At 36.9% G+C, this 24,658-nt stretch overlaps 2 protein-coding genes and 1 long non-coding RNA gene across 4 annotated transcripts; all 3 read right to left on the bottom strand.

Moving 5' to 3' along the window:
* Nucleotides 1-243: 243 nt before the first annotated feature.
* LOC141653045 (histone acetyltransferase GCN5) lies at nucleotides 244-10,684 on the bottom strand. Of its 2 annotated transcripts, none has more exons than XM_074460682.1 (13): nucleotides 10,025-10,684; nucleotides 8,996-9,060; nucleotides 8,789-8,869; nucleotides 8,265-8,336; nucleotides 7,436-7,604; nucleotides 6,617-6,660; nucleotides 6,270-6,369; nucleotides 5,595-5,663; nucleotides 5,374-5,428; nucleotides 1,887-2,005; nucleotides 1,131-1,224; nucleotides 763-904; nucleotides 244-668 (listed from the first exon to the last, which is right to left on the bottom strand). In XM_074460682.1, exons 1-13 carry the CDS (start codon nucleotides 10,544-10,546, stop codon nucleotides 608-610), a joined length of 1,593 nt encoding a protein of 530 aa, XP_074316783.1. In that variant the 5' UTR covers nucleotides 10,547-10,684; the 3' UTR covers nucleotides 244-607. The 2 variants fall into 2 exon arrangements, with proteins under 2 accessions (XP_074316783.1, XP_074316784.1); XM_074460683.1 differs by having other exon boundaries at nucleotides 5,374-5,425.
* On the bottom strand, nucleotides 3,013-5,345 carry LOC141653046 (uncharacterized). Its single transcript, XR_012547324.1, has 2 exons — nucleotides 5,054-5,345; nucleotides 3,013-3,897 (listed from the first exon to the last, which is right to left on the bottom strand). It is a non-coding gene; the product is annotated as an uncharacterized LOC141653046 (long non-coding RNA).
* A 10,638-nt stretch (nucleotides 10,685-21,322) lies between the features above and the next one.
* Nucleotides 21,323-23,845, bottom strand: LOC141653044 (uncharacterized). The gene is made up of 3 exons (XM_074460681.1): nucleotides 22,917-23,845; nucleotides 22,633-22,822; nucleotides 21,323-22,115 (listed from the first exon to the last, which is right to left on the bottom strand). Exons 1-3 carry the CDS (start codon nucleotides 23,265-23,267, stop codon nucleotides 21,505-21,507), a joined length of 1,152 nt encoding a protein of 383 aa, XP_074316782.1. The 5' UTR covers nucleotides 23,268-23,845; the 3' UTR covers nucleotides 21,323-21,504.
* Nucleotides 23,846-24,658: the final 813 nt, after the last annotated feature.

Below are 24,658 nucleotides of genomic sequence, written 5' to 3'. Positions count from 1 at the left end.
TATGAAAACATACCTAATGCCATAATACTGCAAGTCTGCAACTGCCAATAATGCTAACTCTAGCTCATTGTACCAAAATGGCAAAATCCTACACCGTAAATCACAAATAATTTCCTTTTTTTAAAAACAACCTGATCTAAAGTGACCCAAAACGACCCAACATATGTAATCAACATAGGCAAATCGACCTGGATCCACACTGCTCCTAAATCGTACCTAAGCTGACTCGATGATAAGATATCCTGAACAGAATCCCATTTTCCAAATTAAAAAATGGAGAAGGAAAAATGTTGGTGTAGAACAAGCAAAATATTACAAATGCAGTTACAACTTACAAGCAATTCTTCCTACAGAAGAATCGCGCTGCCAATGTGACTAAGGCAATACATTACTAACAATTAAGAATCGGAAAGTACAACACAAAACACAAATTACATTGAACTCATGTTCTCTATATTTCACTTAAACTAATTGTTAACTTGTTAACTTATTAACTTAACCAACTTTAATTTCTACTATATGATGACGAAATGCATCAATCTCTGCTAACGACCTCTAATTACCTGAACTTTGGATTTGTACACATGAACGAAGAAAAGCCTGAATATCACTTAAGAAATGGGACTCCGGCCTGCAAATTAGCTTTACTTGTGAAGTGTGATTCCAGCCTGCAAATCAACCTTTTAAATAACGAACCCAAGGCAAAATAGAAACAAGATTGGAAACCATATGAAAAGTTGAAATCACAGATGAAGGACATGCCTGGTAGCACATTTATAATATATCGTTTCTGGAGAGTTGTAAGTGCGCGCATTGTCAAACATTCTCCGGACATCAGCAACAAACATCTCGAATGTTACATAATACATCTCTGTGTCCACTCGCTTGGCCATGGTTTTCAAATCTGCAAACCAAAAAAATTGCAAAATACAGTCTTTTGAAAGGTGTTTTTTGGAGCCTGTAGAGAGTATTTACGGGATATGGGATATCTTTGTTACGAGTACATCATAATCAGAATCAAAGAATAGTGATTCTTTAACTTCATAGAAAATGAAACAGAACATTTAAGAGAATTGCTTGACAAAAAAACAAGGAAACAGAATTTACGAAATATGCTTCTTAGTTCTTACCAATGGGGTTCTTGATGATATCGTAGTAATCAGGTACGTCACGTGCATCAACTGGTTCCTTAAATGGCCATGCATCAGGATGTTCATGCATACTCTGCTCAATGAGCAAGACACATACCATTAGATAAAATTGGATATTGTCCTTCGACTGAAATCATAATATAAAGGTTGAAAGATGCACTGATAATTTTACTTGGGTACTGGACAAAGTGGACACATCAACATTGACAAAATGAATTTAAGGATTCCGTCAATGGAAAAGATTAGTCCAGGGTTCAGGCTTGTCACCAGCACGGAGGGACAGCCTAGAGTCATTTTACTAGTGACAGTTGAAAATGAAAAAATGTCAAGGTGAAGATTGGGACACCCTGCTTTGCAAATTACCTTTTACAGAGTCAGTTAATTTCTAAGATTCATAAATGATCTGTATTTTCTACAAGAGTTAATTGCCTAATCCATGTGTTCATGTCTTTGAAAAAATATTACCCTAATACCACAAGGGCTCCCATGAATAGCAGTGCAACGGGGGGTCAATGAGGGAGGGAGGGAGGGTCAGATGTACGCAGCATTTCCAACCCATAATGATAATTGCTATACTTCTCAGTTTAGAAAAGCACAAACAGTTTAGTGAGTCACTTTGGGTTGTCGAGAACCAATAAATAGTGAATCTATGACTCCATATACGAAGTAAAAGGCATACACAAACACAGAAGCCAGACATCACTGTGTGCAAGCTAGGAAAAGTGGAAATTTAACCTTTATAAGTGACCGCATGAACGCAGTCAGAGACTTTTGATAAGAGGCACCATCACCCGAACTAATTGCCTGCTTAAATCTTGAATGTCCATATTGATCGGGTGTCCAGCCAGCCTCTCCTACAATGGATTAAGGTTTATATGTTAAAATGTCACTTACCACAGTTCAGTTAGTCGGTTGCTCTGAAATAAAAGCCAAACATTCGACATAGTCGGTGATATACGATCCATCTACACTATTTTCCCTTCTATTTTCATGGTTTCCGACTCATTTGAGTCGGTTTTGTATGTCTTATCTTGCATTTTGTGTCCGATCCCCTCGTCTATGATTTTGTGTCCCTATTGCAGGATTTGATGCGGTTATTGAGGAATCGGAGCAAGTAAGACGGTTCGGCATTCCATTTGCATGAAGAATAGAGGGGAGATTTGCTGAAGGAGTGTCTCTGCCGGCAGGCCGGCAGCCCGCCCACCGGCAGGGAACACTCCCAATGCCTGAGAAAGAAGAAAAGCTGAGGAAGAAGGTTCTTTGCTGGCAGGCCGGCAGCCAGTCCACCGGCAGGGAACACATGCCCAACACTTACCCAAAATCAAGATGATTTTGTTGCAAGAAAATTAAGAGCACGCTGCCGGCAGGGTAGGCCGGCAGCCGGTCAACCGGCATGCGCTCCCAAGGCTTGAAGAAAGTCAAGAAGGAAGACTCTCTGCCGGCAGGCCGGCAGCCGGTGTCCACCGGCAGAGAGATTCCCAACTCAAATTTCAACCCAGAAAATGAAGGGCACGCTGCCGGCACCCGGCTCGCAGAGGATGACAGTAAAGAAATGGGCTTCTTCACTTCTTCTCTTTGCTTTAATTGAGAGGATAGTATAAATACCCCCTTAACCATTTGTAAAAACACACAACCCTAGATTTATATTTCCCTTACCAAGTTTGAATCCTTCCTAATCAGTTTGCTAATCCTTCCCTAATTAGAACAAGCTCTTCAATAATTATATCATTATTAGTGCTAGTAATTGGGTTGTAACAAGATTGAAGATTTCTCCTTTCTTATTTCAATCCAAGTTTCCTTCTTTGCTATTGAATTGGTATAATTTTCTCCTTTAGTTTCATTTATTTACATTCTATTTTCCTTTGAGTTTTGTTCAATTGTTTTATGCTCGAATTCATTCCTTTTGTTGTTAGATTGTTATTTTCTCTCTCTTGTTCATCTTTTTCTCATTCACCACTGTTGTTCATTTCCAAAAGCTTGAACCTTTGAGTTGTTGTGTCAAAGATTATTGCTTTTTGATTTAATCCTTACCCACCTTAGACTAATTTGCCTTTCCTCATAGTTTTGTTGGTTTATTGCATGATTAGTTGTAGAATTTATTTACCCATCATGCTTATGCTTAAAGAACCCATCTTTATCAATTGTTTTGACTTGACAACCATGATTAGTGAGTAGTTCTTTTACTATGACTCGATTATCCCCGACATGAGTTTCCTACTCGGTTAAGACCCATTTAATTGGTCATTTTAGGCGGTAGTAAAGGAGAATTAGGGGGATTGATTTGTGTTATTGACTTGTTGGGATTTTCTTCTTGTCCTTGACCCTTGTCCATTGGTGAAAATCAATTAGGTGGGGGATGGTGTGATTTTGGCTTGTCTTTTGTTAACCTAGGTTGAGACCGACAGGGAGAACCTTGAGAGAACACCCCTAACTTTGGGTTTGAAATCGACCCTCAAGAGAGGGAGTGGGATTACCCGGATTTGAGACGGGAGCTTAATGAACTAAGTCTAGCTCAACCACCCTTAAGATAATGCATGATTTTTGGGGAGTTGGACTCGAGATTAGGTACCCGACCTTCGAACCCGAGAGGGGGGTTGGAAAGGTTTACTAGTGTCCACGCACGAGACCGAAAGAGAGGTGTTTGGCGACCTAGAGCCGTCATCCTCTTTAACACTACCTAATCGACCACTTAGCGGGAAATTAAGCTTGTAGGAACAATTGTCGGAGGAGAAGTCGGGTCCTAGGCCTTCTTTAATAGGGTTATTTTATGGGAATAATCCATCCTATGCCCCCTTTTCTCATATTAATCTATCTTAACGTTTAACTGAAAATAATATTATCTTTGACGTCATTTAACTTGTTTTAGACTAACCCCATTTTTGACCTGTTTTTACGGGTTTCTAAACAGGTGACCATGTAGGTCTCACTATCCCTTCTAATTTTCCTGTAATTTTCATATCTTCCCTTATCATTTCTTCATCTTCATTTCTTTAATTTTTGTTTTGTTCATTCCTTCAATTCTTCTGTTTATTCTCTCTTATTTCTTCTTCTTTTTTTTTTTTTTCTTCTTGCTCCTTAATTAAGCCCAGAATTCAAACCCAGAATTCAAATCAATTAAACTTATAAATTTTGAACACACAAAATCTAACAAAATTAAGCCCAGAAATTCAACTTTCAATATGTAGAAAAATCAAAAATTATGAACCCACAAAATCTGACGAAATTAAGCCTAGAAATTCGAACCGAATCCATCAAATTAAGCCCAGAAATTCAAACCAATTTGATCACATAATCTTGTAAAAATAATTGGGGATTTTATGGGAATTTTAGGGTTTGGAATTTTGATTTTTCTGGTTCTTTGGTTGAAATTTCGAAAGGTGATTCAACCACCGTGTTTCAGGCGCATAAGAAGATGGTGGTGGCAGTATTATGGTCGTGGTCGAGTCAAGGGACGGTGGTGGCAGCTTAATTATAGCTTCAATCGCCCTTCGTCACTCTTTTTATTGATCACTTCGTTCAACTAAATAGAAATGTTTGTGATTAAGGCTTGGTAACCTCTTCTTCGCTCAATTAAATAAAGTGTTGTTGAAATAAAGAGGATTTTGGGAATCAAATAAATTGGGGGAAATTAATCTAGGATTTTCATTATTGATGATTAAGAAATTGAAAAGATTTGGGGGAAATAAAGTTAGGGTTTTTGGTTTGTCATTAAGGAGGGAATAAGAATGGAGTTCAATGGGTTAAACAGGTTATTAACAAAAGGATACCGGTTGTCTAGGTAGCCCTTCCACTAGTTTACTACAAGTTAAATGACGTCAAAGATGAGATTAATCTCAGTTAAACATTAAGAAAGATTAATATGAGAAGAGGGGGCATAGGATGGATTATTCCCATTAAATAACCCTCTTTAATATTGATTACATCTTTTACATTCTCAATTGCTCAATTATCATCTTTAGTTTACTTGCATTTTAATCTTTTTAGTTTAGTTGTCTAGTTTAAAATCCAATCCAAATTTTGCCGACTTAGCTAAACAATAGAATTAAAACAATTAGTATTCTCCCATGCTCCTTGTGGATTCGACCCTCAACTAGTGCAACGAACCCGTTCACTTGCGAGGTAAGATTTGACATCATCAGTCGGACATATAAGACCACTGAAAGTTTAAACACAAACTCTAACATTAACAATCATAAACTGCTGAAAAATTTAAGTCACTTACTCAGCCCTGGTATATCATCAACTTTAACAACCTTTTTTGGAACACCAGCCTCCTTCTGACAGCAAAATATTGGGTAAGAATGTAATTTAACACTGCTTTCTAATATCTAATCGCTAGAAATTGAGTCAGGAACAAACTTATTTCACTTTTGAGTTTTGACATAGCACATGCATAGAGCAGCCAAGATTTATAATCAGACGCAGAAAAGGATCCACAATTACCTTCTGAAAATCGATACCAGGATAGACTGTATGACAGTTTGAGAGCTCTCTGATTTTCTCATCAATGGCCTGTATCACCCAAAAACCATTTTCATTCAAAACTGGCACAAACTATCAAACCAAATTACGTAACTAAGAAAAACTAATGGAACAAAGCCAAATCTCCCATCACCGCTGCTGAAGGGTTACTGTAATGAGTAAATTTCACCTGAGTAATGGTTAGTTATGATGACTCCTAAAATCCGGCCTCAAATTACATGAGTATATGACCCAAGGCTTTGTTGTATTCTCGTGTTCATGGTCTGATTGATTAATCTTACTTTGCAGTTATTTTCAGCAATCGTAGACAATGTATAAAATGTAAATATGATATATACTTCTGTATACTTACTTTTGAAATTAATGATGAAAAGTGACTACAAAGCTACATAAACGTTTTATGTTGAGGAAACTCTCACTTAATATCTAGAACAACCTTTGTATTTTCAACATCTAGCTCGCCATAAGCACAAGCTTGTAAGACACTCAGGTAATGTTATTGTTGTTGTTGAACTCTTTAATATTCATATAAGTTATGGGATTTTATATTTCCTCTAAATTGACAACAAAAATGCAAGAACAAGAGAACTGGAAGAATAAAGCACGAATTTGGCACCGACAGTTCTAAAAGTTTACCTGCCTTTGACGATGAATCATAGCTGACAGATTTGTATACGGAAGTTTGGGATCCATTTTGCACTCCATAAGAATTCCTCCATCATAATCTTTAATATACCTGTAGAGTGTAGACAAAAGCACTTTTAACATATTAATTACATTAGGTGACAAAGTGACATAGACTGATAGACCCTTCACTCGACATCTACATAATGTGTCAGCTAGAACTGTATGGTGATTGGTGGTCGCTAAATTTTTTTTCTACATGTCGCAGGTCAGCTGATGACTATGCATTAATTGAAAAACTACACGGAAAAATGCGATGAGAAATATACACAAAAAAAGGGTAACACTATAAAGCTTACCCGTGCCATACATCCTTCTCTAAGGAGATCCCTTTAGTAAAACCCTGCAAAATATAACGAAATGTTAACACTGTTCTCATCTATACTGAGTGAGAAAAAAAAAGGATACTCTCAAGGAAGGCGCATTAATCAGCTAAAAACACACCAAATAAAAAGAGCCACATTTCCCACAAGGCAAAGTAGGCTTTTAAAATATTTATGTAATCACTTGCATTGAAAGATGAGCCTAATCACACTCCAACATTTACCACATTTTTCATACAACCGTTGGTGAATCTAGTCTCAAACTTTCACGATTAAATAGCTATTGATAAGTCCAGAGGTTGCTGTTTTTGGGGGTCTCCCCTCATTTTGCCATTCAATATCTAAATAATTTAAACACAGCCTTGTCAGCCTATATTAGAAGCAAGAAAAGTTTAGGATGAATTACTCTAGAGAGCAAAACATAATAAAATTGAGGAGACACAGATTAAGCATGGACAAAAACCCTCTCGAGTCTCCATGTCCCTCCACATTACTTCTCATTCTGATCTTATTCTTTCTCCAAACCAGTCAAATTTTAACTGCGAGACTACATGACAGTTATGACTTATGATCATGACTCCAAAAGCAAAGAATTCAAGCTGTGTTACTCCGACTCTTATTATTCTCTTGCGTACTTGTGTCTGACACTCAACATTCGGACATGGGCATGACACTCTCATTTTAAGCCAAAATATGCATATAGTTTACGAAAATAGCCGAGTCCGACACTTGCACACGCACCAATTTCAAATAAGTCTAAACGAGTCCATGTAACATAGGATTCAAGAGCCATACCTGTTTGATAAAATATCCAACTGCATTATTATCAGCATATGTAAGGAAATGGGTCAATCCATCCACATCACGGGCATGCTCCTTTAAGTGGTTCATCAATCTGGTCCCATAGCCTTTCACTTGTTCATCTGCTGTGATAGCACAGAAGGCTATCTCCCCAAATTTTTGGCTGAAGATTACCACGGAGAAAATATAAGGAGTTCAAAGCATGTCAAAAAAAAAGTTGGCTGCCGATTACCATGGACAAATTCATTTTCACTGCTCAGGGAATTTAAATGTAATTCGTACATACATCCTTCAAACTGCCAAGGAAATATACTCTAATGTTTATATTTTAATGTGGATCGGGAGCTTGTGAGGGTCCAAGACTCCCTTTGGCAAACAGATTTGTTCCAAAGAGAATAGGTCAGACATGCAAGCGTGCTCAGAATTAATTAAGTTACTGTTTTCATCCGAAGCAGTGTTACATCTTGAGATAAGCAAATATTGTGGTATCTAATGAACCAAATGAGTGGAGCCGGATTAAATGATTGCAGCTCAATAAAGTTAACATTTTTCCATATTTTTTAATGGGAAAACAGCAGTTGGACCATCGTCTGGAAGCAAAGTAACAATCTCAGGCTCCTAAGTAAATACTTCTATCATTTTCTTCAAAGTACGCAGTATACATAAAACAAATGCATAAATTTGATGTGCTGCATTAATAGTAACATACTCCGTATATTAAGAAACGTACAGCTGAAAGATATATCTTCTAATCCAGAAATTACGAAATTTGTAGGGTTCCCCCAGAATAAGAAATGATGATGAAGACCCGGTTAGGCTTTACCTCTTATATGGGCGGTAGGTGATACCGCCAACAACAGTGCCACGCCTGATAACCATCACTGATTTGTGGTTTCTGCAGAATAGAACCAAACCAATAATGGTTAAATCTCAGACAACAATTACTAGAAGTCTAGAACAAGCAACGAACTTTTTCCCCATAAGGTTATACTTTTCTCTTTTCCCGTACTCTTTCCTCTCAGTAACACTTTCAGTTTTTCCTGTCTGCAAGCAACGAACTTTTTCCCCATAAGAATGACGAAATAAACCAAAATGGTTGACTAACAGACTGTGCTTCTATTTATAGTCAAGTAACAATCATTTGGTGCAAATATCAACACAATGTTCATTATGGATTATTAAGAAACAGCCTCTTTGTATGTGGCTGCGTACATTATCCACTCTCGGCCCTTACCTCACCTTTTTTGGGATCCCCTAAGCACTTGGGTATTGTTGGTAAAACATCCCTTGTTTTAGATAAAAGATTCTACACAAAGGCATAGCAAACTAATACCGATCATCACACACCTGTCCATAACAAGACGAACAATGTATTCCTTTGGCATGTTAGGAAGTTGTCTGGCAAATATATTTTTCAGCCCAATCAGCCTGATGCAAAATCATTCAGGAATTAGAATGTTACACCACAAGTAACAACTTTCCTTCACACACGCTTGGTTTTCGCAATCACAGAAAAATCGAACAGAAAGCATCAATGTAGAAAGATTAAGATACCAAATCATATGCTCATCATCTCCATCATTTGAAAAACATGCAAATTTCAGCTTTCCGGCTGCCTCCTGCAATATTACAATAGAAAGCCTTCAAAAATCATCAATGATGAAAAATCATCAAGCTACGGAAGTAGAATAATGAGATCAATGTATAATACAACACTGATTTTTTTAGGATTATATTCCAATCGAGCTGAAAAACAGCACTAACTGAACTTTCCAAACAAGCTTCCAACTAAGGTATTGCAAAACTAGAGAAATGCTGCGAAAGATAGAGATCAATGTATAATACAACACTAGTTTTTCCAGGATTACATTCCACTTGATCAATAGAGAACAGTACTAAGTGAGCTTCACAACCGACCTCTTGAATAACACATATAACATCATACAACAAAACGCTTACTAAATTACAGAAATGCTGCAAAAAATAGAGATCAACATATAATACAACACCAGTTTTCCAGGTTTACATTCCGGTCGATCAGTAGAGAAACAGTACAAATTGAGCTTCAAACGAGCTTCCAATCTACTTTCTCCGTTACAAACCAACATACATTTTGAAATCGTATACAATTAAATCAAAAACCGCGCGCAAGTACAACATAACAATTGCGAAATTAGCGAATCCTGTTTAAAATCAAACTCAAAACAAACCAAATCGACAATACCTCATGCCTCAAAATTCTCCTCGCATAATTTCTACAACGTATACAACTCAATTGAACAGCAGAATTCAGAAACATAACATAATGATTCGGTAATCATCGAAACGCAATTCAAGATCAAAAACACTCAAAAACCTAAAAATGCACACAATGCCAATAGAAGTGTAGAGAAACAGTACTAAACTACTAACAGAGCTAACAAACAAGCTTCCAAACATTCTATGGTACTCCGACACTTCACTCAGCTGCCGTGTTGCGTGTTCCGACCCGATACTGACAATTTGACACTTCAATTAAGACCAAAACGATTGCGAAATTAGCGAAACGCAGCACAAAAACTCAAAACCTAAAATTAAGAATACCTCATGACGCAAACCTTCTTCACGAGCACTATAAGCACCACTAGTCTGAATATTCTCCGTAAAAATACTCTTAACACCATTCTCCTCTTTCACCACCGTCGCCGTCGCAACACCATTCCTCTCTCCACCGTCCTTCGCCGCATTCTCCGGCGACACCTCAACCTTCTCAACCTTAACACCACCTCCGCCACCGCCGATGGTGTCAACCTTACTCAACTTCGAAGTCCGCTCAAGCCGCGCCGCCGTGAACGTGCGAATCGAGGATCCGTCGTTATCGTCGTCATCATCTGAGGCCGCGGTTGCTGCGGCAGTGGAGTCAGAGTCGTCGGCGCGTGGGGATAGGTCGTCGGAAGGCGGAGGCGCGTGAGGAAGTTTTCGTTTGTGGTGGTGGTGTGGGAGAGAGGAAGTGGCGGAGATTGAGGCGGTGGAGTGGGATGGTGATGGGGTTTGGGATTGTGAGCTTCGTGATCTTCCGGTTGCGGTTACGGTTGCGGCCGCGGTCGGGTTCAAGTGCGGTTCCATTACTGGTTTAATGAAATCGAGCCTGTAAACCGTTTCGGTTCAAGTAATAAGGTGTGAAATGTCACTTACGAGTTATGATGTGTTTTTAAGTGTTGACGATATAGAGGTACCCGAGCTTGTAGAATGGATCGTGTTCGAATTATGTTATATTTCGGTGAAATGATAGTTAAATGGATTGTGTTTAGACCTGGTTAATAGGTCAAGTGGTCAACTGAGTCGAATTTGGGTTGAATTAGTTCAGGCCGGGTAAATTCTGAGTGGCGGGCTTTGCATCAGGTTCTTTTGGATTCGGTCATTTTCGGGTCAACTTTTACCAAGTTATTTATATGAATAATAATCAAAGTGCAACGATAAACATTCGGTTCGGTCCATTCGAATTTGGGTCAATCTCAGGTACGGGTGTCAAGTCGAGCACGGATTAAGGTCGGGTCTTAAGTTTGGTTGTTTTGGCATTTTCAATTTAATCGTGTTTAATTATCTTCAAATAAAGTCGAAAGTGGTAGTATAATGCCACTCGAATTTAGAGGTAAATTAGTTGATACTTTGTAATTTTATTTGATAAATAAAAGGGCTTGTGTATGTTTAATAAACCTGCCTGCTAAAGGTCGTCAACAATTTACTAATTATCGTTGACAATTTTAATGAACTTCCAAAACTACCCCTCTCTCACACTCCCTCTTATATTTTTTTCCGTCTTGTTTTGTTTTCGTAAAAAAAATAATTAATAATTACTAATAAACCCCGTTCGGGGATAGTTCGTTTTATTTTAATTTTTTAATTTATTGAAACTTATTTTAATTAGCGATTATCGATCCACGCACCCAAAACTAATTTAAGATGGAAATTAATAATTTTTTTAAAAAAAAAAATGTTGAAAAAGGGTCTGGATGAAGAAATTTTTCGTCCGGACAAAGAAATTTTTCGTCCAGACCATGGTCCGGACAAAAAAAAATCATTTTCTGACTTAGATTAATTTTTGGTGCAGTAATCGATAATCGCTAAGTTCTCGTTCATGTTGTTAATTACAAATCCCGCTTTTTTTTTTTTTTTGAAAAACCGTCTTTTTTTTTTGTTTGAAAGATTTTAGTGAGACGGAAATTGACTTGTGTTTTAGTGAGACGGAAATTGCATTTTAGTGAGACGGAAATGGAGTTATGTTATGGAGGGCAAACTTGGAAATTTACATTAATTGTCGACGATAATTAGTAAATTGTCGACGACGTATAGCAGGGTTTGGGCCTTGCTTGGACTATGATTATGTTCGGTATGATTTGTGTGTAGCCCAGTCCATATGTATCTGTTTGGGCCTTGCTTGGACTATGATTATGTTCGGTATGATTTGAAAGAGAATAATTGTGACCAAGAAAAAAATAAGATTATCCGTTCCATTCATAAAGTAATTATGTTCAAATAAAGTCGTAAGTGCAGTGGTGCAATGCCACAAGATATACAAAGCGTCTTGCTTGTGACGGGCTAATTCCATCACAAGCTGAAGACCTCTCACAAAAAGGGGAGAGGGGATAAGGTGGGGCACCCCCATGTGCTTTCCCACTAACCTCTCATGGGTATTTTGTGAGAGAAAATGGTATCCGTCACAAGCTTGTGACGGATATCGCCGTCTTCAATGAGATTTTGTGCAAGATATATGCGTCGCTTATTTATCTACCAGTATTGGTTAGTAATTTTTTGAGGGTAAAATATGGAAAAAAAATAATAATTTTGTAATCATCAAGTTTATTTATAGGTATGTTTTGTGTGTTTTGTCACCTTTTATTCTGTTAAATGAGGTGCAAGATCAGTACAATATAGAGGGAAAGTAAATTTAAACTGTAAGGCTGTGACCTACTTTCACGATACCTCAATCTTAATCACTAGACAAGACCTATTCGGTGTAAACAAAATACTCCGTATCAATCTTGACAATATTTATGATGCTACATTAGATCAATTTTAAGCGATTTAAGTAAGTCGATCAATATCTAAAATTGCGACCTTATAAATCTTGTGCTTTGATTATCATGTAAAATTCAAACTAAAATGACGAGCGTAAACCAAAAACCAAATAGTAGTCGTTTTTCACAAAATGGAAAATAACTAAACATCAACGAACTAAGCATCTTTCCCAATGTTGATTTGTAGCTATAGATGGAGATTGGAAAGCCAAATTATATATCCTAGAAGTTACACATAAGATGATCCGAAATTTTGTAGTTGCCGTAACTTTGTTAGGCAATGTTTTTGGTGCAAGTGCTTTCAATGCATTTACCCATGCAGTTTAGCTTCACGACTTTGCTTGCGTACTATTCTTCATGTCAAAATTGAAACCATTGTTTTGATCTCACTTCGAGTTAAAAGTTAAAACTTAGAGATTTACTAGTAATACAGTATACTATCTCCGTCCCGATAGATAGTAGTAATCTATTTGACTTTGTTGTTAAGGGGATTTTGAAACAAAGATCATAATTGGTCAGAATGAATAAAGTATTTGGGAAAATATAACCCTCTCCAGTTTTGAATTTGAGACCTTAAAGTCGCCGTGTAGAACATACATCTAATCTGAAATACGATCTACATATCCATCAGTAATGTTTAAGACTTAAGTGGATAGAATCAGAGAAAACTTGAAAACAAGTGGAAGCTAGTATTCAAGTAGGAATTATATAAAGTTATAAAGTTATTATTCACAAGTGCAATTCATATTATTGCACACTATTAAATCAAAAATGATAAAAGTTCACCTAATTATTCAACAAGTAAAGCGTACGTCTAACCTAATGTAAATTCTTATCCTCTTTAATTATAGGACCAAAATGTGGTCCAAAATCACATGAACAACCAAAGTTATGGCCAAAAATCAGTGCATATTCAACTATATACAGCTATACAAGGAAGAGGAGCCATGGAGACATATGAGATCCTAGCTCTCGTGTTAATGAACCATTTCTTCTAAAGTTATGAACAAGGGGGTTTGAAGAAACTGATTGAATGCACGGGAATCGCGCTTGGTTACTAATACGATAATTCTTTTATAAAATCGTTTGTGATAATGTAATTGGCTTAAGAAAAGTCAGCCAGCATGATAAAATTCACTCCATAAAATAGGAAAATTAAAATATAATTTAAGACGAATATATATCCGTTTTAAATAATAAAACTACCAAAAAGATGGATAAGATAAGAAACGGAATGTTTAAGGAATAATGACAAAAACTCTTATCTAATATACCTATATGGAATAATAGTTGACCAGTTTTACACTTAAAATGAATATGACCATCTTAAAAAATAATTTCTACCGTAAATATATTTATTAAATTATTACACTATTTTCCATTGCGAAACACTTTGCAATAGGGCTATTATTATTTGGTTGTTAATGCCAAATTGTGGACATGCCACCTGCGCAAAACCGAAATAAAAATATAATAAGTAATTAACTCAATTATAACAAAATGTAGGACATATGACAGAAGTAGTACTCGGATATGAACCTAGTTACCTAACATTATTTGAGCAATAATTTGTATTAGCAGAAATGCAAATTATTCAAGCAATAATTCATTTCATAGATGCAGAAATGCAATGATTTGATTAGGATAAAGAAAAGGCCAAAGCAAACAAATACTAGAGCACGAAAGCATATTAACTTCATTACTTCAACAACTGTTTACTTTTGACTAAAAGACATACAGCACAAAATTACAAAAACAACAAACTACTATTCAAACTTTTATCAAAGATAAATTATTAAATAAATAGTTTGAGAAAAGAATTGTCAGAAAAGTGGTTGAAACATAACTTTCTTCATAAAATGACTTAAAACAACTTATGTCATAAGCTATTTAATCAACATCAAAACTATTTAATGGCATTTCAACATGACATTTAGATTAAGAGTTCGATCCATAGGACTGCACAACGGCACCTAACTCTAGTAAACTTTAAAGAGTAGAATTCGAGCCTGACACAACCTTAAAAAAGTGGTTGATCTATGGATGTGGTCTGTAGGTTATTACGTATACTCAAGGGTTTATATAAATACGTATTAAAGATAATATCCATTTTTAGGGCAAAATTGTTAAGATTATAGAAGGGAGACGATAATAAGGGAGAATTGTATTATTGAATTGTGATTCTTATGATAACAATACATCTATTTATAGTCTGAACCCTAATAAACCGTAGACGGTTGTCGCCATATCTTGTAACCTAACCCTAATGGACCTAATATCCTAATAAAAACACATGTCAAATAACACTCAATTTGCATAATTGAGACAAACCTTTTGCTAATCTTGATGCTTTTTCCATGTCTTATTATTAGAGCTGACAAACAGATAAAGTCGTGTCAGGTTCGTGTTCGTGACATATGTAAACGGGTCACAAACCTTTCAACCCAAACCCGGCCCATTTAAATCTCGTGTCGACCCACTTATATAAATGGATCATCGAGCCTCAACCCTAACCAGTTAATTTCACATCGGGTTCGTGTTGAATTTTCGTGTCATGTCTATATTCAGAAAGTGTAAAGTATATTTATGTGATGGAGTATCATCAAAAATCAGGATTAATTTAGTAAGGTCATTCATGTCGGTTTCGTGTTTAGAGAGTTCAACCCAAACCCAACCCAATTAAATCTCGTGTCGTGTTCATATCGACCCACTTAGATAAATGGGTCATTAAGGCCCTGTTCTTTTGGACTGATACTTATAGGATCTGAATTGAACTGAACTGAACTTATAGGATCTGAACTTAACTGAACTTATAAGATCTGAACTTAACTGAACTTATGGGATCTCGAATCGAACTTATAAGATCTCGAATCGAATCAATCGAACTTATAGGATCTCGAATCAACTTAAATTAAATGACGTATAGGATCGAATCGAACTTATAGGATCTCGAATCGAATCGAATCAACTTATAGGATCTCGAATCAACTTATAGAATCTGAATCAATCGAACTTATAGGATCTCGAATCGAATCGAACTTATAAGATCCGAACTGAACTTATAGGATCTGATCTGAACTGAACTGAACTTATGGAATCTGAAGTGAACTTAAATTAAGTGACTTTAAGTCCAAAAGATCAGGGCCTAAGCCTTAACCCAAACCCGTTAATTTCGTGTCGTGTTTTCCAATCGTGTCATCTTTTATCGGCTCTACTTATGATGTGTGATATTTGACCGTCGCTTTAAGGTTATAATAGATTTGTCCATTTTAAGTGAAATTTGTGATCAAATATAGAATATTAGCAACGTTTGTTTCCTCGTCCTGACAGATTTTCATTATAGACGGCCACTATCCGTCTATAACTATAGACGGATAATGTCTCTCTCACAAAATTAAAGTGGAAAGAAAAGTGGGGTATCCATTACGGCTCAAACATTTATTTACCTTTTTCATGTGTAATTAAATCAAAGGTAAATAAATGATTAAGAGTTTAAGACGCTACATTACTGTAATACGGAGTACTCCGTACTAGATTTTCACTTTTACTGTGACCCATCTCACAAGCTCGTGACCTAGAGGTCGTCCGTGCAAACTCGGGCTCTTTGACGCCTAATAGCCAAGCGGTTTGAGCTGTAGAACATCATCGTTAACTACTTAACTCATTGCAACCATTGCCATTGGCAATTTTGCTTAAATTTGAGTTCCCCTTACCCCGCAATTTGCGGGAGCCATTTAGGCATTGGGGTAATGTTATTGTTGTTGAGTTCGTTTGTTTTCCTTTTTGAAAAATAAAAACAATAAAAAATCAGACTTTTCCCGTCTCAATTTCGATACAGTGTAAAATTAAATATACTGTCCTTACTACAGAGCCACATTACCTTAATTATTGAATAAACCAATTTCCAAGTCTCAATCTCACCCTCTTTCTTAAGTCACACAACTGATGCTGTGATGCATGTATCCAAAAACAAATGTCACATAAATCATAATTGTTGTCAATTTTTAACAACACAAAATCTCATTGAAGACAGCGATATCCGTCACAAGCTTGTGACGAATACCGTTTTCTCTCACAAAATACCCATTGAGAGGTAAGTGGGAAGCACGTGGGGAGTGCCCCACCTTATCCCCTCTCCCTTTTTGTGAAAGGTCTTCAGCCCCATCACAAGCAAGACGTTTTGTTTTAACAAAATGAGCAAGAGCTAGAGAACAAGCATACCGCTTTCAATACTATTAATACGACTAGAAAATTGGTGTAATATATCTTCACAACATTCAATTCTAGATGTAATGATTATTTATCAGCTGCATTATACTGGGTTACAGAATTAACTACTTCCTCCATTCAACTCCACTCTACCACTTTCATTTTTCTACACTATTCACAAATACACATTCAATTTCAGTTTTCTCTCAATACATAAGTGGAAATATATTCATGAGGGATCTTGTTTGATTAAATCTTTACAAATCTTTAAAAGTATCTAACTTTTATAATTTTTGCAAATACGTAGCTAACGATATTTACCGCGTAAAATACGCGTTGGCAAACGTGATAAAGCAAAGTGGTAGAGTGGAGTTGAATGGAGGAAGTATAAATGAACATTAAACATCTTTTGTAAATCTCAATTTCCAAGATATTCCCTTTTTTTTCTGTTCGATGTGGAGCCTTTAAAATCCTTCACAAGTACTAGATGCCCACTTACTGAGAATAGTACAAAAGTTATTTTTCTTTCTTTCTTTTTTTTTTTTTTTTTTTTTTTTGTTCAACTCAATACTTCCAATTAGAGGTGTCAATCGAGTCCATCGGGTAGGTTGGGTTATATCTTTTAGGTCGAGTCGTTATAGAGTCAAATGATGTACTGGGTCGGATTTCGATCTGCATTGATGTCGGTCAGGTTCTTTCCACATTCTTTAATTTTTAATATTAAATTTAGTTTTCAACCATTGTTTGCTTTAATTGCGTCATTATTAAATCACTAAACAATAATTTACTTTCGTTTTGATCAATATTAAGTTTAATATTGTTAGTTCATCGATTTAATCAGGTCTATATCGAGTCGGGTTCAAGTCATGTCAGGCTACGGGTCGTCATTGGATCGGGTTGGGTTCGGGTCGGTTTCGATTTGCATTATTCTTGGGTTATGTTAAGTCGGGTTTGCTCGGGTTCATGTCGAGTCAGGCTTGGCGGCTTGTCAACTACTCCCAGTGCATGTATAATAGTTTACTTAAAAAAATGTTAACTATGTACTGTGCACGAGGAGCGTTTTATTCGCTGGAATACGCCTCCACACGGATGGGTTTTGTTGAATACAGATGGTGCATCAAAGGAAACCCCGAGTCTGCCAGGGGGGGGATATTTTACGTGATGAGACGGGTGATTTTCTAAGCGCTTACAACTTTTCGGGTGGCATTTGTACCTCCATGAGGGCGGAAATGCGCGCCCTAGTTGTGGGTTTGGAACAAGCTCGAGCCTTGGGAATTCGCAAACTATTAGTTCATATGGACAATAAAACTTGTGTTAGTTTCATTCATGAAGAACAGCTCTTGAGTAATAGTTTACGCCTCATCGTTCAACAATGCATCAATCTTATCAAGCTAGAAGGTTGGGTGGTTAAAGTGGATCATGTATTCCGAGAAGCTAATAGAGCAGCTGACTAGCTCGCTAACGAGGGAGTAACGGCTAGCACCAATGTTAATTACTACGATCATCCTCCGGACGGCCTCCGTTCGATTCTTCGTGAAGACATTTTAGGAGTAGCTATACCTCATCTAGTTACTAATTAATTTCGTTTTTGTATCGGGGCTTTGCCCCTCTTTTGCACCAAAAAAAAAAATGTTAACTATTTATTTCACCTTGGAAATGAGCCTTCCCTCTATTCAAATATAAACTTTATTCATAAGGTACCAAAAATAACATGACTTAGAATTTTAAACACAAATTCTCAGTTGTGACCGACAATATTCGTCACAAGCTTGTGATGGGTCAAATAAAACCCACTTGGGTAGATAAAGACTATATTACTTTTGCCTTATTTACCCAAGTGGGTGATACTTGACCCGTCACAAGCTTGTGACGGATATACCTGTCAGAACTCACAACTCACAAGAGACACTTATTGTTAAACACAAATTGACGCACCCGGAAAGGGTAAAAAGTATAAAAGTGGATGAGTAGAGTAAAACAAAGTAAAAGTTTTGAAACAATTTATCTTCAAGAATCAAGACATGAATATGATTACAAGTTTCAAGTTTCAAAAGCCCAAATACTTGTAAAATTGCTTTAAACTTGAAAATGGATCCCACTGACCGTTTAACCTTTGCGTGTACAATGGGTCACACACTCACACCCTCCACTCGAGTATAGTACTGTAGTGACCTCTTTATCTCCAAGTGCCCAAATATACAACACTTGTCACCTCAATTTTTATGAAAATGCCATCATTTAAGATTTTCAAAATGCTTGTGGAGAATCCCTCAAAACCAACAACTTCCTTCAAATTATACCTATGTTAAAGTAACTCGGTCACAAGTGTCGGACATAATATGGTGTCGAAGTGTCAGATATGATTGTCATTCACGAATCTTTTAATTTCCTGATCTACAATGAAGTATCAAACTGTCGTGTTGGACATGTCACACGCGACACTGAAGTGTCGAGAACAAATTAAGTCGTAGGAACAGCAGAAAAGAGAAAAAAAATTAAAGAAATACACACTAAAGGAAAGACAAAATGAAGGTAAGGCACAAATACTCCTGAAGGCTTTATCCTAATTCCTAAGCCAATAAAAAATGTGTAAACAAAAGAGGCCACATGAATGAAGAAAAAAAAATGAATTGGTCAAAACTCTAAAACAAAGAATTAGTCAACTTTTTGGAGAGAATATCAAGTTTTTCTTTTCCATTTTCCTCCCTTTTTTCAACTATAGTCCTGTTTTTTTGGGCTAAATGGAATTAAATTAAATTAAATTGAACTGAACTGAACTGAACTGAAGTTGATTGAGATGAATAGAGTTGAAATAAGCTGAGCTAAATGCCTGAACTGAAGTGAGCTAAATGAAAGCTGAAATTAAGCCGAAAAGAAGAGAGCCTACATCTTTTGATCTCGATCAATTGTTTATGTTTATTTTCGTCCAAAAAGGCTTGTAAAAGAAGATATATAAAAGAAAAAAAATGAAAGAAAACAAACATATACTCACTCCGTAACAGACCAAAGGTAACACTTACTATAAACGAACGTACCACACCAAATGTAACATTCCTTATTTGGCTCACAATATCACCAAGTTATCCTTATACCCATTTGATATTTACACAAAATATCATTACATACCCCACCTACCAACCCACAATTAAACCCACAATTACATACCCCACCTATTTTTTTTCCTCTTTACCTTTACTTTTTCCACCTTTTTTTAAATACTCCATTTTTCCCTACGTTACCTTTAGTGTGATACGGAGGGAGTATATACCCAAAACAAAAAATTGAGGAAATTACCGAAACACCCAAATAAGAAAAACGTAAAAACTCATTGACCAATTCGTAATCTTATCCAATAATAACATTATTTTATGCAATTATAGATTTATAGTACAAGGGTTATTTAACAATTATCATAGTTGGACAAACAATGTCAGAATTTATTTAATTTTATAACACATGGCATAACCTGAATTCACACCTCCAACACATCCTACAAGTATCGAGATAGCACGAGGACTCAAATTCCAAATTCCAAATTTTCACACTAGATTCTCCACTTCTCATCTTACCAAGGTAAGAAATAATTTAAAATTAAAGAGCACTTCATCACCTTACAAAAGAATCACTAAAAAACAAGTAAAAAAAGTAAAAAAGGTAAAATAATTTGATGGTTATGAGAAATTCTCACCTTTTCCTTTCTTCTCCACTGTCTTTAGTCTTTATCTTGTCCCATGTTTGTCTTGAAATACTTCAACTTAATGCATAAAGCTATCCCAAATTCAACATAATCATAATTCCTTTATCTTTCCATCATCTTAATTAAAAGGGTAATTAGATTTAACACGAGTAATGCAAACCGACACGAAAGTTGCGAAATGAAGTCAATCCTATGGGACCGACTCTTCACCGGTGAACAACAATATTACCCCAGTGCAATACATAGTTGCCTTCTCCAAATGACCAGTAATTTATGAAAATTACGCAGATAATGGCAAGTAATAACAAAGTTTTTTTTTTTTTTTCTCAGAGAGGAAAAAATGTATTACATGATGTTCTGGCTCTCAGAGCCCATAATACATCCATTGTGTAAAACTAAAACAACATTATTAATACAAACTAATAAAACTATGATAGCATGGAGTAGAACGGAATATTGATAGCGAGTAACAAAGACAATGGCAAGTCAATCCTATGGGACCGACTCTTCACTGGTGAACAACAATATTTACCCAGTGCAATACATAGTACTCTCCAAATGACCAGTAATGAAAATTACGTAGATAATGGCAAGTAACAAAGATGTTATCTCCAAATGACCAGTAATGAAAATTACGTTGAGAATGGCGATAACAAAGATGTTTATTTGAAGCTCTCCTTACAGTACTGCAAAATGGAGTCAATACTATGGGACCGACTCTTCACCAAGAGCAAATTGTATGAAAAAGTTCACAACAATATTAACCCAGTGCAACAATTGCAGTCACAAAGATGTCACAAAGATGTTGTCATATAGAAATAGTATTTGAAACTCCCCTTACATTATTGATATGTGATTCATATGGGTAGGTAGGTAGAGATGTAATTAACAACCCTTACAACAAAAACTAGAAGGGGATTAGTAGAGGAAATCACTTATAGCATAGAGCCATAGATCAGTACGTAGTAGTTATATGTAACATACAATTTCTCTACAATCTAGCACCTTTTTAGTAGTGGTGGTTTACCAAAAAACTAGCACCTCCAAAAAAAAGAAAAAAATTAGGCCAAAAAGTAAAAAAAGATCAAAATTTGTCCTTCCTATGGTGACTTCTCTTCCATGATGAATGCCAAGTTGCCTTTGACCTTCACCTTGACCTCCTCCTCCTCGGAACTCTCGGACATGTCAAAAAGGGTCTCTGAATGGGACGACCTTGAGCTCGCCTCAGACTCATTAGCCCGATGAGTCTCAATGAGAATCTCATCGGGGCATGGGACGGGCATATCAGGGGTCGGACCATTGGAGATGGTGAGGGAGCCGATTGGGGTAAGCAGATTGAGCTTGTTAGGACTTGGATCTCCGGAGACAATGAGGGAGCCGACTGGAGTTAGTGGGCTCGGGGGTGGGGTAGCGGGAGCAGGACTGGCGACAAGCCGGGTAGGGGGAGAGAGCCATTTAGCTTGAACATAGTCTGCCTTACGCCAAGGAGGAATGTGCATGCCTTTCTTCTTAAGACTTTGCTTAGCTGCCTCGGACAATATGCATATTATCTTAGATAAACGATCAGATTTCCCCACAAAGATGTTTGGTAATGTCTGGAGGATTGATTTGTAAGTCTTGGTTGATCTCGCAACCACGAATTCAGACCGGAAATCTATGTCGATTATCAGTCTTTCTCCTCCTGCCATCACATCTACATACTCATATTCCCCTGTTTGCCATTTTCAGTTTCAAAATCAATCCCCATAAATTTCAGAACATCATAAAATTAATAAAAATCGCGATTTACTTCAACAAATATATACTCCGCGAGTTAAAGGACGATCTAGTAGAATTATTATGGACGAATCTGGATCCGAAACTTCCTAGTTCAATCCTAAAACTAATTCACATGCATTTAGGAGGTAATAATGACAAGATCCCCTAAAATTCGAAGACTTAAACTCTGAAGTACAATAATTTACTCCAAACAATAAATCCAATTGAAGAACAAAGTAAACAGCCAAAAATTATGATCAAATTAATAAATCATCATCGTCATCGTCATCATCATAATTCGACAATTTCGGGTCCAGCACAATTAAATACCAATACACTAGTACCAAAACTAATTGATAAAGTACGCGAAAAGGTCCAGATGCACACAGCCTTACCCTTTAATTAACTCGAAAAATCGAGATTGTTAGAAGCGAAAATTCAACAAGAAATGAGGTAGATGTAAAGATTACCAGCAGGAAACGAAGGCGATTTCTCCCATTTAGATTTGCAAATAGCAGCATCATGACCAAGCGCCATTAAACCTTCAACAACAAGCTTTCTGAGCTCATCTTTTCTCTTACAGGCCTTGTTAGCCGCTACAATCTTCGCCGTGTCCGCTAACACATTCCTCTCGTTCACACTCGCACAGACCGCCAAGCTCTGTACGCAGTTAAACAATTAATTAATTTCCGGCCGGTTCAGTTATTCAGATGGAAATAAACTCAATCGATCAATTAATTAATTAATTGCGTACCTTGAGGAAACCACACACGTGGCCGGAGGCCGTCTCGCTGTCCGAACCGTCGCTTTCGTTGCCATTAAAGCAGTTACACCGGTTCCTACCACACTTCACCGACGCCGGTTGCTTCTCGTTGTTCTCCTCTATAAAATTCTGAACCATTTTCGCCAAGCACACCGAGCTCGGCTCGAACTGCTCGCTCGCAACCGTCACCGTCGCCGGTATCAAGTCTTTTTCCACGGCGGAGATCCTGAATAACCGCTTCAACCTCGACCTCACCACCGGCTTCGTCACCGGAAAGGTCGCCGGAGAATCGGAATCTCCGGCGTCGGCATCGATTGGCTGAATCTTCATCGTTAACGGCATGACGATCAAAATTAAGTAAAGAAAACTAATTAAGTACTAAATAATTTCCGCCATTGATGAAAGATTAAAGCTTGTAATAAGAAAGAGTATTAATTAATTTTAATTATTGCTTTTGATATTCAAGATAAAAGCAATGGAATAACTTGCAAACTATGCAAACTTGGACATAACAACACTCTAACTCAACTCACAAGTCTCAACTGTTTTGTTTTCTTTTGTATACACGCTGTAAAATAAAACCGTCTTACACAATAATTATCGACCCATTTTTAAAACAAAGGTTTGTGTTTGTATTTGAATTTTGGAAAAATGAAAAATGAAAAATAAGACACTCTTCACAAGAATCTCCTGCCATTATTTTTGGTCACTGCAGTTGAACTGACAATTAATCATTTTCAGCAAGGATGAGGAGAGAGAAAATGTATTTTTTTTATTATTTTATTTTAAAGATAAAGTTAAAAAAAATGTTTTTGGATTATTTTTATTTTTATAATAATAATATGAAGTTTGGTGGTTTTAGTTGATCAGTTAAGAGAGAGATGGGAGGATAAAGAGGGGAACATTGAAAAACTTGTCATTTTTATAGACACAAGAGGAGTGGAGTATATAGGAAGGTAGGCGAAGCTGACTAGGATTTTGACCATATCCCACTTGGTGAACTGGTTCGGAATTTTGAGTATGATCAGTGACGGAACTACGATTTAGAATCGAAGTAACAAAAGCTAAGAGGAGTCGACTAGTAATGTGATCGATGTGGTTATTTAAGACAATTGCCTTTACTAGGCTAGTCGGAGCTGGTACGAGTGAGGTGATTTCGTCGGATCACCCACTTTGAGCCACGTTAGACGTTAGTACGTTACCACCCTATGTTGTGATGGTCACGGTTTTATCTTTGAAATGGGGATTGTAAAAGACGAAAATGTCCTGGATTTCTTGTGAAACAAGGAGCTAGCTTAGGGGTAGGTTGGGTAATTTTGAAAACGGACACGGTCCTTGTAATGTGGGGGGTTGCTATATTAACCGTCTTGTTGAGGGTAGGTTGGGTTGGTGTGGGGCCGTGGGGTTATGGTGAAGGGCTGGGACCCGGACGTAAGAAGACTAAATTACCCCTGGAAATTTATGATAATGGCAAGTGAGACATATCCCATCAATCTTGATCATCTTATTTCTTCATCTCGATATTTTTTTTTTCAATGGTTCGGATTATTTTAAACGATTTAGGGTCTATATTTTGGTGCTTAATTTCAATTGATTTCAATCCCGCTTAGTTTAGTTTAGCTCATATAGAGATGGCAATCCTGGCCGGGCTAGGCGGGCGGCACGGGCACGGCACGAGTCCGGCACGGATGAACAGTACTGACAACACGGGCACGGCACGAACGGGTTGGAGG

This window comes from Silene latifolia, chromosome 4 (assembly GCF_048544455.1).
Source record: "Silene latifolia isolate original U9 population chromosome 4, ASM4854445v1, whole genome shotgun sequence".
Lineage (NCBI taxonomy): Eukaryota > Viridiplantae > Streptophyta > Magnoliopsida > Caryophyllales > Caryophyllaceae > Silene > Silene latifolia.
Note: the sequence above shows the minus strand (reverse complement) of the source record. Positions and strands in the feature narration are given on the sequence as shown.